The sequence below is a fragment of the Oncorhynchus kisutch genome, linkage group LG21 (assembly GCF_002021735.2).
Source record: "Oncorhynchus kisutch isolate 150728-3 linkage group LG21, Okis_V2, whole genome shotgun sequence".
Lineage (NCBI taxonomy): Eukaryota > Metazoa > Chordata > Actinopteri > Salmoniformes > Salmonidae > Oncorhynchus > Oncorhynchus kisutch.
The window spans coordinates 24,066,957-24,085,083 of NC_034194.2; the positions used below are offsets into that span (position 1 = coordinate 24,066,957).

Here is an 18,127-nt window from a genome sequence, read left to right on the forward strand (position 1 = left end):
AAGCCTGTGATATAATGGATCATATTTATGTATCATGATGCATAGTAGGATTACTCAGTCACTGCCAATATGTAGCATCCAGACATTTTGTGGCAGAACATTCACCACATAAGTTATGGTAAAGGTAGAGGGCAGGAGTTATTGTGTGTGTAAAGGACAACTGGGCCCGGGGAAAAGGTTTCTGGGAAGAACAAACTTATTTTTATTACTACATTATCATCAACAGGGTTTGAAACAAAGAAAATGTTTACCTCATCCCCTTAAAATTTCACAAACTAAACAAAACTAGGACAGCGGAGCAAGGAAACAGGATGCAACATAATAAACACGGTGACGACGAGTAGAAAGTAAGGCCCAAAACCTGAAACCCCCATTAATCCCCTAGACAGACAGGCTAGAATGCATGGAAGGCTGTATTTGATATAACCCCATTTTTCAATGAAGGCCAGGAGTTTTTCCCTGACCAGGGTTGTGGTAAATTCCAGTCAATTCAGGAAGTACACTGCAATTCCAATTATCTTTGATGAGGAAAATGTGGAATTGGAATTTGGTTTACTTTCGGAATTGAAATGGATTGGACCCCAACCCTGCTCTGGGCACTAGTTATGCTACATCTCACCACTCCCCATGTGTACAAAGGTTTAGTTGTTGCTGAAAGGAGAAGATCTTGACTGGCTAGGCACTCCAGTAAAGATCTTGGAGGGTAAAAACAAGCTGGGTGGGTGAGATGATTGCACTCCGTTTTGAAAGTCAGGCATACCAGGACGTATAGTGCAGTGCCTTAAAGGGAAACTACATCTAACTTCCTTCATACTGGACACAGAGACAAAAATGGTATCCATGAGTTCATCTGACTCTGGAAGTAGAAAAGGACCTCATTGCCAAAATCCCAAAGTATCCCTTTAAAAAAGGCACAATGGGAGGTTTTCAGTTTCAGACAAAAACATATGTAGTGCTTGAGCTTCGGAGAGGTTCTAAATTAGAGTACACCACCGCATCTTGTACACAAACACACTGCAAATCATGGAGGCATGGCATGAATACAAGCAAAGGGACGGGGGGGGCATGGAATCAATAGAAAAAACAGGAGCATGCAATGCAACACGTAATGTGACAGCTTGTCAATGTTGGTTTTCATAAAGTATTAAAATCACTTCTAAGCTGCATTCTGTACAGTGGATCTGATCTGATACATAGAGCTTGGGGCAGTAGAGAGAGGAGAGAGTGGTCTTTGTAACATAATTACAGGGAGAGCTGTCTCAAAGAGCCATAGAGTTAGGCAAACTGTCCTTCATGTTGGCACCAAACATTTTATTATAATCCACTTCTAACCGCCAATTTTTTTTCAAGCCAAAATAGCGCCCATGAACATTTTGTGAATGCCAGTTTGCCAAACCATGTGCAGGGTACTGTTATCTGTCTATGGCAATATTCTATGTGTCTGGGGGGCTCCCCCTGGTGGCTCAGGGCTGGTAGTGCTGGTGGATGAAGGAAAGCACATTGTCCTTAGACAGCTTCTCAGGGTCAACCCGCGTCTGGGAGTCGTGAACTCTGACCCCGTCCTCCCACGCCCAGAACAGACGCTCTGTATGGCAGACGCTGAGGAGACACACACACACAAATTAGAAACGACATATTCAGTTCAATAACCTTTCAATCAATTTCATACCGCTCCTTGGGGATGTCCAGCCATTCCATGTATTTGATGGAAGCTAGCACACCTGATCCAACTTCTCAACTAATCATCAAGCACTTGAGTTGGGGTAGGTCAGGGCTACAACACAATTGTGAAATGTCTGGAGGTCCCAGAGGAGAGGTTTGAGACCCCCTGTCTAGAGTAGACTAGGTTCAGATGCAAAAACATGCAGACAATTCCTTGTCGCACATATCCTAGTCTACCACACAGATTTGAGACCGGTGCATAGTGGTACGCACTGGAACGGGGCCACAGAATTGGCTGGCAGGTCGTAAGTGGACTGTTTAGTCATCTTGTTGAAGAAAAACTTCCTCTTGGTGTTCTTACTGTACGCCATCGTCCAGGGATCTGCACGTCAGAGGAAGAGAAATGTCTGTGAGAAAACATCCAGACTCCTGTATCCTAGAGCAGAAATGCTCTACCTTTCTCTCACACACACACACACACACACACACACACACAACAAAAATATAAACACAACATGCAAACATTTCAAAGACTATACTGAGTTGCAGTTCATTTAAGGAAATCAATCAATTGAAATAAATTCATTAGGTCCCACACGACTCCATACATGTGGTCTGTGGTTGTGAGGCTGCCAAATTCTCTAAAACGATGTTGGAGGCGGCTTATGGTAGAGAAATTAAAATGTAATTATCTGGCAATAGCTCTCATGGACATTCCTGTAGTCAGAATGCCAATTGCACGCTCCCTCAAAACTTGAGACATCTGTGACATTGTGTTGTGTGACAAAACTGCACATTTTAGAGTGGCCTTTTATTGTCTCCAGCATAAGGAGCACCTGTGTAATGACCATGCTGTTTAATCAGCATACTGATATGCCACACCAGTCAGGTGAATGGATTATCTTGACAAAGGAGAAATTGTCACTGACAGGGATAACAAACCAATTTGGGCATAACATTTTAGAGAAATAACCTTTTTGTGCACATGGAAATTGTCTGGCATCTTTGACTTTACATGTTGCGTTTTTATTTTTGTTCAGTATACATAAATCCACACTCTCCTACCATTGATGCTCTTTGATAATATACAGTGCATTTGTAAAGTATTCAGACTACTTCCTATTTTCCACATTTGTTTACTTTACAGCCTTATTCTAAAATGTATAAAAAAAATTACAAAATTACTCAATCTACACACAATACCCCATAATAACAAACAAAAACGTTTTTAAAATTTTTTTTTAAACGTTTTTGCTAATGTAAATAATGTACTTCTGTTTATAATGTTTTATACATACAGTATCAGTCAAACATTTGGACATACCTACATTGTAGAATAATAGTGAAGACATCAAAACTATATATTTAATATGAGATTCTTCAAAGTAGCCACCCTTTGCCTTGATAGCTTTACATACTCTTGGTATTCTCTCAATTAACAGGTTTGCCTTGATAAAAATACATTTGTGAAATGTCTTTCCTTCTTAATGCGTTTGAGCCAATCAGTTGTGTTGTTACAAGGTAGGGGGGTATACAGAAGATAGCCCTATGTGGTAAAAGATCAAGTCCATATTATGGCAAGAACAGCTCAAATAAGCAAAGAGAAACAACAGTCCATCACTACTTTAAGACATGAAGGTCATCCAATCTGGAAAATTTCAAGAACTTTGAAAGTTTCTTCAAGTGCAGTCACAAAACCATCCAGCGCTATGATGAAACTGGCTCTCATGAGGACCGCCACAGGAAAGGAAGACCCCGGTTTACCTCTGCTGCAGAGGAGAGTTACTAGACTCAGAAATTGATAAATGCTTCACAGAGTTCAAGTAACAGAGACATCTCAACAGCAACTGTTCAGAGGAGACTGCGTGAATCAGGCCTTCATGGTTGAATTGCTGCAATGAGACCACTACTAATGTACACCAATAATAAGAAGAGACTTGCTTGGGACAAGAAACACGAGCAATGGACACTAAACCAGTGGAAATTTGTCCTTTGGTCTGATGAGTCCAAATATGAGATTTTTGGTTCAAACTGCGTTGTCTTTGTGAGACGCAGAGTAGGCGATCTCCGCATGTGTGGTTCCCACCTTTAAGCATGGAGGAGGTGGTGTGATGGTGCTTTGCTGGTAAGGGCTATTTGATCAAGGAGAGTGATGGAGTGCTGCATCAGATGAACTGGCCTCCACAATCACTGACCTCAACTCAATTGAGATGGTTTTGGATGAGTTGGACCACAGAGTGAAGGAAAAGCAGCCAACAAGTGCTCAGCATATGTGGGAACTCCTTCAAGACTGTTGGAAAAGCATTCCAGGTGAAGCTTTTTGAGAGAATGCCAAGAGTGTGCAAAGTTGTCATCAAGGCAAAGAATCAAAAATATATTTTAATTAGTTTAACACTTTTTGGGTTACTACATGATTGCATGTGTTATTTCATAGTTTTGATGTCTTCACTATTATTCTACAATGTAGAAAATAGTAAAAAATTCAATGTATTAAGTGTGTCCAAACTTTTGACTAAGTATTCAGACCCTTTGCCATAAGACTCGAAATTGAGCTCAGGTGTATCCTATTTCCATTGATCATCCTTGAGATGTTTCTACAACTTGATTGGAGTCCACCTGTGGTAAGTTCAATTGATTGGACATGATTTGGAAAAGGCACACACTTGTCTATATAAAGGTCCCACAGTTGACAGTGCATGTCAGAGCAAAAACCAAGCCATGAGGTCGAAGGAATGGTCTGTAGAGCTCAGAGACAGGTTTGTGTTGAGGCACAGAACTGGGGAAGGACACAAAAGTGTCTACAGCATTGAAGGTCCCCAAGAACACAGTGGCCTGCATCATTCTTAAATGGAAGAAGTTTGGAACCACCAAGACTAGTTTTAGAGCTGGCCGCCTGGCCAAAGTGAGCAATCAACTTTCCAGAAGGACAACTATCTCTGCAGCACTCAACCAATCAGGCCTTTATGGTTGAGCGACCAGACGGAAGCCACTCCTCAGTAAAAGGTACAAGACAGTCTGCTTAGAGTTTACCAAAAGGCACCTAAAGGACTCTCAGACCATGAGAAACAAGATTCTCTGGTCTAATGAAACCCAAGACTGAAATCTTTGGCCTGAATGGCAAGCGTCATGTCTGGAGGAAACCTGGCACCATCTGTACGGTGAAGCATGTTGGTGGCAGCATCATGCTGTGGGGATGTTTGTCCTTGAGTGCCCCAGCCAGAGGCCGGTCTTGAACCCAAACTAACATCTCTGGAGAGACCTGAAAATAGCTGTGCAGCGAAGCTCCCCATCAAACCTGACGAGATTGAGAGGATCTGCAGAGAGGAATGGGAGAAACTCCCCAAATACCGGTGTGCCAAGCTTGTAGCGTCATAGCAAAGAAAACTTGAGGCTGTAATCGCTGCCAAAGGTGCTTCAACAAAGTACTGAGTAAAGGGTCTGAATACTTATGTAAATGTGATATCAGTTTATTTAAAAAAATTGCTAACATTTCTAAACCTGTTTTTGCTTTGTCATTATGGGGTATTGTGTGTAGATTGATGAGAAAACAAATTGTTAATCCATTTTAGAATAAGCCAGTAACATAACAAAATGTGGAAAAAGCCAAGGGGTCTTAATACTTTCCGAATGCAATGTATGTCACCTTAGCGAAAGTACATACCGTTGATAGTTTTGATGATGTATAGGCCATTCGGGAGGAAGTGGCGGTCGTCCCGGCCAGTGTAGGACAGACGAGGGACTCCTCCTGAACTCTTAGTCACCTTCATTTCCAGTCTAGGCGGTTGAGGAATATTCATTCATTTATTTATACATTCTTAGACTAATGCAAAGTTCTCCGTCTCAAATGTGGACTATGGCAATAGCATTAACCTTCTCATACCTGACAAAGATCTTGTCCATCTCCTCCAGCCTGTACACCTCTTTCACTCTGAGGAGAAAAGCAGAGAAACATTAGGACTTCCCAAAAAATTCCTCCAGATCTTCCCTTCATATTTATTCTTATTCAAGCAGAAAAAAAAGTTAAGAGTGTAGGGTTGTTACCTGATAGGGTTCATGTCTGGTCGGCTTGGCTTGGACACGGCCCTCACAAACTTCTCCGCCATCTGAATTCTGGAGACAGTGACCACAGTTCAGCAACAATATATGTAATCACCAGATAAGGTAAAGGCAGGTGTGGAAGTAAGCCAGTACGGTCTGGTACTATTAGGCCCAGAATCTTCTATCCAAAATGTTAATCTAGGCAGAGGCTGCGGCTCCATGGATCCCTGAGCCGAAGATCCAAATCACGTTTTACACGTTTACACACTACATTAAGCACACATTTGTATGGTCACCCTCCCTTTACATTTCTCAATGTCAATGGTGAAAGATAATTGTTCACTGTTTTACTGGAAACGTCCATGCAGCATCTGCATACCAACCATTTGATCTCAATCAGTTTCATGGGGATATGCATTTAGATCTTCTTGTGTTATACAGTGTTGATTAGAAGTAGCCCAGTGTTGTTTTGAATAATGTAAAATGATAGTATTTTAGAGCAGATGGTAAACTGTAGCATAGCCAACCTGGGTTTATTTTAAATATACAGTGCGTTCTGAAAGTATTCGAAGTCTCGACTTTTCCCACATTTTGTTCCGGTGTGTGCCTTTCCAAATCATGTCCAATCAATTAAATTTACCACAGGTAGACTCCAATCAAGTTGTAGAAACATCTCAAGGATGATCAATGGAAACAGGATGCACCTGAACTCAATTTCCAGTCTCATAATAAAGGGTCTGAATACTTACATAATAAGGTATTTCAGTTTCAGTATTTTTTTTAATAAATTTGCAAACATTTCTAAAAACCTGTTTCCACTTTGTCATTACGGGGCATTGTGTGTAGATGAATGGCTGTAACCTAACAACATGTAGATAAAGTAAAGTAACTGTAAGCACACATTTTGCCTAGTGGCGCGCTATTGAGTTTAGGCCACATGAGAGAAACATTTCACCATTCGCACAATCATACTATAATCTCATAAGAAATTAGGTGGTGTTTTTAATTTTACAGTAACGTTGTATGTGCTGATCTAACTTTAGTAAATGAGCACCCTAGCAGAGTTGCCGGTTCTCTACGAGTAGAGCAGAGTCAGAAAGTAGAGAATCCCACACATGTGCAGAAGCTTCAGGACTTTAGCTGTGGGAAAGAGGGGTCCAGAAAAGTCAGATCCGTAGCCACTCCGTTAAATCTACTTTCACTCCTGGGTGAAGGTTAGGGTTGTTGCCTCACCGTTGGTTGAAGTGCTGTACCCGAACGTCAGTGCCGTTGAGAACCAGGGCATCTAGCACATGTACTGCGTTAATCCTGCGCTGGGCTTTACCCTGTGTTCAACAAACATTTAAAAAAAGGTAAACAACCATAGTAATTACTTAGTCTCTTCCTTTGCCTTCCCCTATTCAACCTCCTCCCTCCCCCATCTCGTCCTCTCCTCTCTCACCTCTCCCTTCAGCTCCTGGACAATCTCTACACTGAGCAGGGTCTCTCTCGGCAGCTCCAGCTTGAAGTTCTCCAGCTTCCTCCAGCGCAGAGGATGCTTGCCGTCCCAGGTGTAGATCTGAGACTTCTGTAGAGAGAGAGAGAAAGAAGCATGAGAAGAGTGGCATACCCATGTCTATTTGTGAATAACGATAACTTCTGCTGAGATGATCATGGCCCAGATCTCTCACCCCAAGACCTAACAGGAAGAGCTGTTCCCCTCCTCCCACAATACACCGGTAGTCCAGGACATGGTGCACCTTATCCAGAGTGGTGGAGCTCAGAGGGGTGGGCTTGGAGTTCAACAACTCGATGTCAGAACCCTGAGAGACATAGGCAAAGAGAGAGACATAGATAAGAGATAAAGAGAGAGTGAGACAGAAAAAAAGAGAACGTTCAATTCTACAAATACATGATCAAACACATGGTGATAAAAACACTATCACCATACAGACAATTAAATGCACACAGTTCAGTGTGACTATGTACTACAGACTACCGTATCAAACACACCCTTTCCTTGATACTAGGTAAGGGATGGGAGGCCACAATCTCACCTTCATCAGCTCATAGAATTTGGAATTGGGGTCTGAAGAGACATGAGTGACTCTGGCCTTATCAGGGATCTAAAGAGACAGAAAGAGAGAGACACACAGAGAGAGAGAGAGAGACATAAATAAACAAATAACTAGTGAGTGCTATGAAGCGAGATGATTGAATTGCTCAGATACCAGTCTCTATACACACTGACCAGCCCTCACTAAGTCCTCAGTACTACTCACCCCCCAAAGCTTCAGACACTCCTTCCGGATATCAGCCTGCCTGGCCTCTGACAGGGTCCTGACAATACACAACAGTCAGATTGTACTTGCACATGCAGGTACACTACATTCCAACACGTTTACACTGATTGGAACAGTAGAAAGGAGAGGGTAGGTAACTCACGCGTCTAAGACGTAGGCATGGATCTTAGCCAGGGCTTTGATCTGGACTACACAGTGGCTGCAGGGAGACATGGATGATTATAAAGCCTTTGTTTATTTGTGTGTGTGTGTGTGTGTGTGTCTTTCTACCTCTCGTTAGAGTTGATCATGTGGTTGTAGAACTCAGTGTCTCCTTTGATGAGTTCGATGGGCATCACCTCGTTGACGTCAGACTCCGAGTTCCTCAGGTGGTTGAGCTTCAGGTTGACAGTGAACATGTACTCCCTGACCGGATCTGAACCAGGCTTCAGACCGCGACACACAATGTATCTGAAAACCAAGGATATAATGTCAGAACATAGCTAATAGGTATTGGTCAAAGTAAATAGTATTGGCCTCAACAGCATTTACACACACCTCTCGGAGTTGGCGGGCCTGCTGGTGATGGGTTTGAAGAGGGACACCCGGTCGAAGCAGAGGTAGAGCAGGTACACCAGCCCCACACTGAACGGTGTGAACAGGTCAAAGGTCTTACACACGAAGTGACCACCTGGGGGAGACAGAGAACACAAGTCACTCACTGTCCTTACACTTCTGGATAGTAAGATACAGACAGACGTACCTGTCCGGAGCACAGACATTGCGGTGAGGAACTGACAGAGCAGTAGTTGTTTGCTCAGAATCTCCTGGATGTTCTCCTGCCCCTCCACTGAGAACCCCTACCAATCAGGAAACAAAGATGTGCTCAACATCACACCCTACCAATCAGAACACATCTCACGAAGCCTTTGGCCAATGATGACACAGTGCCATGAAGACTCCAACTCACCCCGTCAGCCATAAGGAAGTGAAGTCCTCTCCTCTCTGTACTCTCCATGATGAAATTCCGGAAGGCACTGATGTTCTCCGGACGAGTGATGTCACCATCCCCGTCCACCCCGCCTTCCCCTGAGCCACAGGGAGGGTGAAAAGCGAAGACGATGACCATAAGATCTTATTCCAATTTGTTCCAACCATATTTGACGATCAGCACATGGGATCCATCATGGTACATACCGTAGTAGGGTTCAAACAGTTCGCTGGGTGCGGCGTAGAAGTCTTCCAGTTTGAAGTCGCAGGGTCCTTTGAGGGTCATACCGAATCCCTTGGCATGCCAGCGCCGCCGCCACAGGATGTACTCTGAGAATCCCCCCGGCCCCGCACACACATCCCCGAAATACAGCAGCTCCCCCTCGCGCTCTCGCGTCTGGGGCTTCTGCATGGGGAGAGACACGGACAAAAACACACCTTTATCACCTAACACCTGGACACCAGTCACAAATATCTACTAAATATGCATTTGCTAAATGTCACTTTCATTGACTAGATCAAGTGTGAATGGAAAGGGTCACTCACCCCTTGTGAATCCTTTGGGTTGGTGAACATGCCGTCAAAGACGTGATCCATGTTGGCCATCTTCATAGCCGCTCTAGAAAGAAAACAAACAGACAGTCATTATTATCAGCTACTGTAAGTAAAAAGCCGGGGGCCTCATTTAGAACCTTGGCGTAAATTTGACACTTAATATCTGCGTGTGCCATTTCTGAAAAGAATACGTACGCCCCAAAATATTGAGATTTATAAACTTGGCGCACACTATACAGTCATGGCCAAAAGTTGAGAATGACACAAATATTAACTTTCACAAAGTCTGCTGCCTTCAGTGTCTTTAGATATTTTTGTCAGATGTTACTATGGAATACTGAAGTATAATTACAAGCATTTCATAAGTGTCAAAGGCTTTTACTGACAATTACGTTGCTGCAAAGAGTCAAAATTGGCAGTGTTGACCCTTCATTTTCAAGTACTCTGCAATCCTCCCTGGTATGCTGTCAATTAACTTCTGGGCCACATCCTGACTGATGGCAGCCCATTCTTGCATAATCAATGCTTGGTCAGATGTTTGTCAGAATTTGTGGGCTTTTGTTTGTCCACCCGCCTCTTGAGGATTGACCACAAGTTCTCAATGGGATTAAGGTCTGGGGAGTTTCCTGGCCATGGACCCAAAATATCGATGTTCCCGAGCCACTTAGTTATCACTTTTGCCTTATGGCAAGGTGCTCCATCATGCTGGAAAAGGCATTGTTCGTCACCAAACTGTTCCTGGATGGTTGGGAGAAGTTGCTCTCGGAGGATGTGTTGGTACCATTCTTTATTCATGGCTGTGTTCTTAGGCAAAATTGTGACACCATCCTCCAAAAGTCTTCACCTCACTGTGCGTGCAGATGCACTCACACCTGCCTGCTGCCATTCCTGAGCAAGCTCTCTGTACTGGTGGTGCCCTGATCCCGCAGCTGAATCAACTTTAGGAGACGGTCCTGGAGCTTGCTGGACTTTCTTGGGCGCCCTGAAGCCTTCTTCACAACAATTAAACCTCTCTCCTTGAAGTTCTTGATGATCCGATAAATGGTTGATTTAGGTGCAATCTTACTGGCAACAACATCCTTGCCTGTGAAGTCCTTTGTGGGCAAAGCAATGACGACGGCACGTGTTTCCTTGCAGGTAGCCATGGTTGACAGAGGAAGAACAATGATACCAAGCACCACCCTGCTTTTGAAGCTTCCAGTCTGTTTTTTAAACTCAATCAGCATGACAGAGTGATCTCCAGCCTTGTCCTCGTTAACACTCACACCTGTGTTAACGAGAGAATCACTGACATGTCAGCTTGTACTTTTGTGGCAGGGCTGAAATGCAGTGGAAATGTTTTTGGGGGGATTCAGTTCATTTGCATGGCAATGAGGGACTTTGCAATTAATTGCAATTCATCTAATCACTCTTCATAACATTCTGGAGTATATGCAAATTGCCATCATACAAACTGAGGCAGCAGACTTGGTGAAAATTAATATTTGTGTCATTCTCAAAACCTATGGCCACGACTGTACATACGCAGCAATAAAGCTCTGCCTGGAAAACACCCTGCATTCACATTTTATGGTGATACTAACACCCTTTATTTGCTGTATAATTTGTCACTATTGGAATTAGGCCACACCAGTTTGTAAAAGAAAGAGCAATGGCATTTGATCACATTTCTGTAGAGGTGCAGCCAGAATATTTTTGCAGTGACTTTTTCAAACTAAACATGCATGCTACCTATAGCGAGTGCCAGTCTGCAAGATTGCCTGTACACTACATGAACAAAAGTATTTGGACAAGAGGACGACTGATTAATCGGAATGGCCGATTTCAAGTTTTCATAACAATCGGAAATCGGTATTTTCGGACACCGATTTGGCCTTTTTTTTTTTACACCTTCATTTAATCTTTATTTAACGAGGCAAGTCAGTTAAGAACACATTTTTACTTTCAATGACGGTCTAGGAACGGTGGGTTAACTGCCTTGTTCAGGGGCAGAACGACAGATTTTTACCTTGTCAGCTCGGGGATTCAATCTTGCAACCTTACAGTTAACTAGTCCAACGCTCTAACCACCTGATTACATTGCACTCCACGAGGAGCCTGCCTGTTACGCGAATGCAGTAAGCCAAGGTATGTTGCTAGCTAGCATTAAACTTAGCTTATAAAAAACAATCAATCAATCAATCATAATCAATAGTTACCTACACATGGTTGATGATATTACTAGTTTATCTAGCGTGTCCTGCGTTGCATATAATCGATGCGGTACGTATTCGTGAAAAAGGACTGCCGTTGCTCCAATGTGTACCTAACCATAAACATCCATGCCTTTCTTAAAATCAATACACAGAAGTATATATTTTTAAACCTGCATATTTAGCTAAAAGAAATCCAGGTTAGCAGGCAATATTAACCAGGTGAAATTGTGTCACTTCTCTTGCGTTCATTGCACGCAGAGTCAGTGTATATGCAACAGTTTGGGCCGCCTAATTTGCCAGAATTTTACGTAATTATGACATAACATTGAAGGTTGTGCAATGTAACAGGAATATTTAGACTTATGGATGCCACCCGTTAGATAAAATCAAGAACGGTTCCGTGTTTCACTGAAAGAATAAACGTCTTGTTTTCGAGATGATAGTTTCCAGATTCGACCATATTAATGACCTAAGGCTCGTATTTCTGTGTGTTATTATGTTATAATTAAGTATGATTTGATAGAGCAGTCTGACTGAACGCTGGTAGGCACCAGCAGGCTCATAAGCATTCATTCAAACAGCACTTTCGTGCGTTTTGCGAGCAGCTCTTCGCAATGCTTCAAGCATTGCGCTGTTTATGACTTCAAGCCTATCAACTCCCGAGATTAGGCTGGTGTAACCGATGTGAAATGGCTAGCTAGTTAGCGGGGTGCGTGCTAGTAGCGTTTCAAACGTCACTCGCTCTGAGACTTGGAGTGGTTTTTCCCCTTGCTCTGCATGGGTAACGCTGCTTCGAGGGTGGCTGCTGTCGATGTGTTCCTGGTTCGAGCCCAGGTAGGAGCGAGGAGAGGGACGGAAGCTATACTGTTACACTGGCAATACTAAAGTGCCTATAAGAACATCCAATAGTCAAAGTTTAATGAAATACAAAATGGTATAGAGAGAAATTGTCCTCTAATAACTACAACCTAAAACTTCTTACCTGGGAATATTGAAGACTAATGTTAAAAGGAACCACCAGCTTTCATATGTTCTCATGTTCTGAGCAAGGAACTTAAACGTTAGCTTTCTTACATGGTACATATTGCACTTTTACTTTCTTCTCCAACACTTTGTGTTTTTGCATTATTTAAACCAAATTGAACATGTTTCATTATTTATTTGAGGCTAAATTGATTTTATTGATGTATTATATTAAGTTAAAATAAGTGTTCATTCAGTATTGTTGTAATTGTCATTATTACAAATCCATTTTTAAAAATTGGCTTTTTTTGGTCATCCAATAATCAGCATCGGCATTGAAAAAATCATAAATCGGTCGACCTCTAATTTGGACACCTGCTCGTTGAACATCTCATTCCAAAATCAAGGGTATTAATATGGAGTTGGTCCCCCTTTTCTGCTAAAACAGCCTCCACCCATCTGGGAAAGCTTTCCACTAGATGTTGGAACATTGCTACAGGGATTTGCTTCCATTCAGCCACAAGAGCATTAGTGAGGTCGGCACTGATGTTGGGCGATTATGCCTGGCTCGCAGTCCGCGTTCCAATTTATCCCAACGGTGTTCGATGGGGTTGAGGTCAGGGCTCTGTGTAGGACAATCAAGTTCATCCACACTGATCTCAACAAACAATTTCTGTATGGACCTCGCTTTGTGCAGAGGGGCATTGTAATTGTAATGCTGAAACAGGAAAGGGCCTTCCTCCAAACTGTTACCACAAAGTTGGAAGCACAGAATCATCTAGAATGTCATTGTATCCTGTAGCATTAACATTTCCCTTCACTGGAACTAAGGAGTCTAGCCCAAAACCATTAAAAACAGCCCCAGACCATTATTCCTCCTCCACCTAACTTTACAGTTGGCAACTATGTATTCGGGCAGGTGAGCTTTACACCAGTCCAACCATTGCGCATTGCGATTTTAGGCTTGTGTGTGGCTTCTCAGCCATAAAAACCCATTTCATGAAACTCCAGAAGAAGAGTTCTTGTGTTGACGTTGCGTTCAGAGGCAGTTTGGAACTTGGTAGTGAGTGTTGCAACCAAGAACAGATGAGTTTTACGCGCTATGCGCTTCAGCACTCGTTGGTCCCATTCTGTGAGCTTGTGTGGCCTACCACTTCGCGGCTGAGCCATTGTTGCTCCTAGATGTTTCCACTTCACAATAACAGCACTTAACAGTTGACCGGGGCAGCTCTAGCAGGGCAGAAATTTGATGAACTGACTTGTTGGAAAGGTGTCATCCTATGACGGTGCCAGTTGAAAATCACTGAGCTCTTCAGTAAGACCATTCTACTGCCAATGTTCATCTTTGGAGATTACATGGCTGTGTGCTCGATTTGATACACCTGTCAGTAACGGGTGTGGCTGAAATAGATGAATCCACTAACTTTGGGAAAAGTAGTATATTGGAAATGTAAAAGTAGGCTACAGCCCACACTTCAATGCAAAGGACGAATTGTTGCTCAATATTTAGTTTATCAATAGATTATTGGGTTTCTGTGTCCTGCCTTGGTATTGGCTCAGATTAAATAGGCAATGGTGTCGCACTCCTATCGCACAGAAATACTGTCGCCTACACATACTGTCACATATTTGACATAAGCTACCAGTCTATTTACTTTATTGGCAGAATGTTTACACTGTATCTGGCAAAGGACTGTGACAGAAAGAGAAAACAACGGCAAATAGTTGTGGACCTGTTAATTCAACAATGTTTTGCATCGACTTTTCCCCCAACCTAAATATGCTGGACTTCCCGCGAATACTGAAACATTGTTTAGGCTACTAACAACAAATCAAAATTACAGTGGCTACATACTAGCATACATACAGTACCAGTCAAAAGTTTGGACACACCTACGCATTCAATGGTTTGCCGTTAATGAGACGAGTGAAGATCAAGTGCTTTACTTTTGGAATCTAAACAATTAGACATAAGAATCTTATTTTTATAACCATTGCAGAATATATTCCTCACCTTTTCTGTTCGTGATGTGTTCATATTTCTGAAGTAGCCATACAACAAATTACCATGTGGGAAAACTGCATATCACATGCATATTTTGGGATATATATTGTACGCAGTTAATAAATGAGGCCCCAGGTGCTTCATTAGCAGTGTGAGCTAGCATGTGTTTGTGTGATGCTAGAACATCAGTGGGTTATTCAGTAAGTTCGGCTACCTGTTGAGGAAGAAGGCTCCTCTAATAGTCTCGTAGGGGTTGGAGCGTGTTCGAGCTCGCCTCATCTCCTCCCCCTCCAGATCGTCAAACACTGTCTGCAGACCACACACACGTTTTACTGCCATAACTTACTTATGCCATTATAGAATCAATATCCTGATGATGAGTTGTTTGCAGTTGAATAGAGGGTTGTTCTTTAGGTGGCTCACCTTGCACCTCAGAAGGCTATGTAGAAGATCCTCTGTGCAAAACTCTGTCTCATCCTCAATCCTCAGTTTCCTCTGAGATAGACCAAAAAATATAGTGCACAAGTGAGAATGACAGATCGAGAAGAATGTGTGTTAAAAGTGAGTGCACGTGGATGTGTGTACCGGTCCCACAGCCATCCACCCCCTCAGCTCATCTGCATCTGGGATCTCTGTGGAGCATTCTGGGAACCACTTCAGCTCTTCTACAGCACCGGGCTAGAGAGAGAGCGGGAGATCAGAGAGATGGGGGAATAGAGGGGGGAGAGAGAGGAGAGAGTGGGATGGAAGAAAGGGGGAGAGAGGAGAGTGGGATTGAAGAAAGGGGGAGAGAGAGAGTGGGAAGATAGAGGATGAGGGAGGGGGCAGAAAAAGGTGTTGTTTACATTGGTGAGCGCATTCTTTTCTCCTGTAGACTGTACATAGAATTGAGAAATATCCCATACTAACAGCCTATTTTAATCTGATGAGATGACAGTGTGACAAAGCTATCTGCTTGCTTATGTCTGTGATGATGTTGTTGTGTAATACCTCAATTTCGTCTTGCCAGTCAACGTTGAGCTCTCCCTGGAAGCCCTGCAGCGTGAGTCCCAGACCCCTCCTCCCTCTCTGAGTGGACGCCTCGATGATCTCCTTGCGCCCCTGGCCAAACTTACCTAGACCCTCACCTTCCCGGAAACCCATTTTGGCCTGGAGGTGGAAGAAGGGAACACAGAAAAAAATGTGAGAGGGATAAAGAGATGAGAAGAGGGATGGAACATTCTGGGATCCATGATCCCTCGTAGTTTTATCTTTGTAAGTCAATGGGACACGTGAGTGTCATCTTACCATGAGTTTCTGCGACACGGTGTTGTACATGGTGAACTTGTTGGCGTCGCTCTGTTTGGCATCGTCTGTGGCCGATGCATTCTGGGATACAATGGGCATAGAGAACCCTGGTCTATGGTCCTCCGAGTCACTGTGGGAGTCACTCTGACTAGAGTCTGAGAGGAGGTGGCAACACACACAAACAAAAACACAGGTCATGTCCTGTGACATTCTGCCAAATCCTGAATATCTCATTGCACAGTGAGAACTATATACAAGGCAATGTGATGGTGATTTCACTGACTGGTTGTCAGTAGCGGCGACTCCTCATCTGAGCTGGCTTCCTCAAGACGTTGTTTCTTAATCCGTTTCAGCGGTTCGGAGTCCGCCTCGCCCCTTCTCTTCATCATGGCTGAGGAGGAGGGATGGGGGGGGCAAAGACAAAGAAAAGACAAAGATAGCTCACACACTTCTTCATTCAATTCTGTGGGGATGCATTTGCTTCATTGTAATCCACTACAGAGTTCAAACTCACTGATTACATTTGCTTGGACATTGTAATACGATGGAAACTCAAATGTAAGGGAAGTTAATTAAGTAATTCAGTGTAAATGCCTATTCTCCATCAATAGCCCAGATATCGTTGGACGCTAAAAAACAATTGCTTGATTCTCCTATGATAGAATCACATAGGGCCACAATGATGTGGCTTATCCATCAAATAAAATGCATATACAAAGAACATGAAGTCACTAGCGTGTATTGTCTTGATTATGATTAAATGCATTGGCTTGCATTTTATCTGTTTTAATTTTGCAGTAATATGCTACCTCATTGGAGATATTATACTACGTAATTCCTTGGCAATTACAGGTAGCTCTAAGAGAAGTAGGTATTTACCTCTTGTTTGCTGTGTTTGGCTAACTAACGTTAACAAGTCGGACCATTCCACAGCCCTAACGTTACTCTCCTGCTTGCCGACTAAGCACGAGCACCAAGCTAGCTACTAGCAACGACAAATGGGAAGATTCACCACTTTTCTGATATGAATATCTGAAACGAAACTGAGTCCGACACCCCTCTGACGTGAAAAGTGTCGATTTCACCCTCTGTAAGTGAGCGGGCTAGCTAGTTGTTTACCAGCTAGCTACGTGAAATATTTTCTTCTCGGCTAGAGAACCTCCACCTGTCATTGCAACGACACACTTTATTAGAATATATCCATTCACGTTTTATGTCTTCGTAGAATTCATTTCCATGCACAAAGTGTGATTAATGTCGCATAAAACGAGGTCAACGTTAATGCGCGTTCAAATTTCTGTTTTCTGAATTATCGTAAAGGTCCTCCGAATATGTATGACGCACGTTAGTGACGCTTTTGGTGGCATGGGGCTCAAAATAAGTGCCTGATTCAGAAGTGTGCAAAACAACAACCGGACAACAACTGCTGAAGCATTACTAATTTAAACAACACTATTTATTAAATAGTTACAACATTTACAGCCATGCCCGCTTCATAGTTGTATTATTGTAGTCTGGAGAAACAGTACACCAGTTCACATCACTCAATCAATAGCGCCCCTCTGTGGTTGTCAGCTAAATCGCAATGTTCTGAAAATAATATCCAAATCTATCTAGTTTTGTGTTGTTTTGAAAGAAAGAAAACAATACAATATATATCTCTATATACAGTCAGTATAGTTTGGTTTCTTATAATAGGGAACCCATGTCAACAAATGCAATAATTGTATTGTTTTGCTATTGATGGAGTTCATGTCAATTGCAACGTCGTCGAGGTGATAACCTGATTTAGATAGGGATTCTCAATATACCCCTACTGGCATCACGTTCGTGAGCTACTGTAATGCGCACTCCTGAGTCCCGACCTTAAGATGAATTACTTATGTCCTGCATTCAATTCCATGTCATTTGTGTCCTGTAAACAAGCGTGTATGCCTCTTGCGCTTTAGGAAATCCCTTCCTCTGAAGTTTAGCAGGCCAAGATGAAGTGCATGTCTCGTGAGTTTTGGTGACATTCAACCTGTACTTCTGAATTTAGTCCATCTTATCTCCGTGACATGAAAATAAACGAAGGTAACTATTTTCTTCTTGGAATTTACCAATGTGATCCAACACCAGGCCATTCACATTGCACAGAGGTTTTTAGGCCTATTGAAATTGTGTGACACATA

General features: G+C 42.8%; 1 protein-coding gene across 4 annotated transcripts; it reads right to left on the reverse strand.

The window, feature by feature from the left end:
• Positions 1 to 173: 173 nt before the first annotated feature.
• Positions 174 to 17,288, reverse strand: cmtr1 (cap methyltransferase 1). 4 transcript variants are annotated; one of them, XM_020454900.2, is made up of 24 exons: positions 17,165 to 17,288; positions 16,240 to 16,347; positions 15,957 to 16,111; positions 15,660 to 15,818; positions 15,255 to 15,347; positions 15,093 to 15,164; positions 14,884 to 14,978; positions 9,498 to 9,570; positions 9,159 to 9,357; positions 8,932 to 9,050; positions 8,725 to 8,821; positions 8,520 to 8,652; positions 8,253 to 8,432; positions 8,125 to 8,181; positions 7,962 to 8,019; positions 7,737 to 7,805; positions 7,371 to 7,502; positions 7,142 to 7,267; positions 6,934 to 7,025; positions 5,704 to 5,772; positions 5,543 to 5,590; positions 5,324 to 5,436; positions 1,936 to 2,044; positions 174 to 1,599 (listed from the first exon to the last, which is right to left on the reverse strand). In XM_020454900.2, exons 2-24 carry the CDS (start codon positions 16,343 to 16,345, stop codon positions 1,464 to 1,466), a joined length of 2,490 nt encoding a protein of 829 aa, XP_020310489.1. In that variant the 5' UTR covers positions 16,346 to 16,347; positions 17,165 to 17,288; the 3' UTR covers positions 174 to 1,463. The 4 variants fall into 4 exon arrangements, with proteins under 4 accessions (XP_020310489.1, XP_020310488.1, XP_031656194.1 ...); XM_020454899.2 differs by having other exon boundaries at positions 16,836 to 17,288; XM_031800334.1 differs by having other exon boundaries at positions 8,520 to 8,821.
• Positions 17,289 to 18,127: the final 839 nt, after the last annotated feature.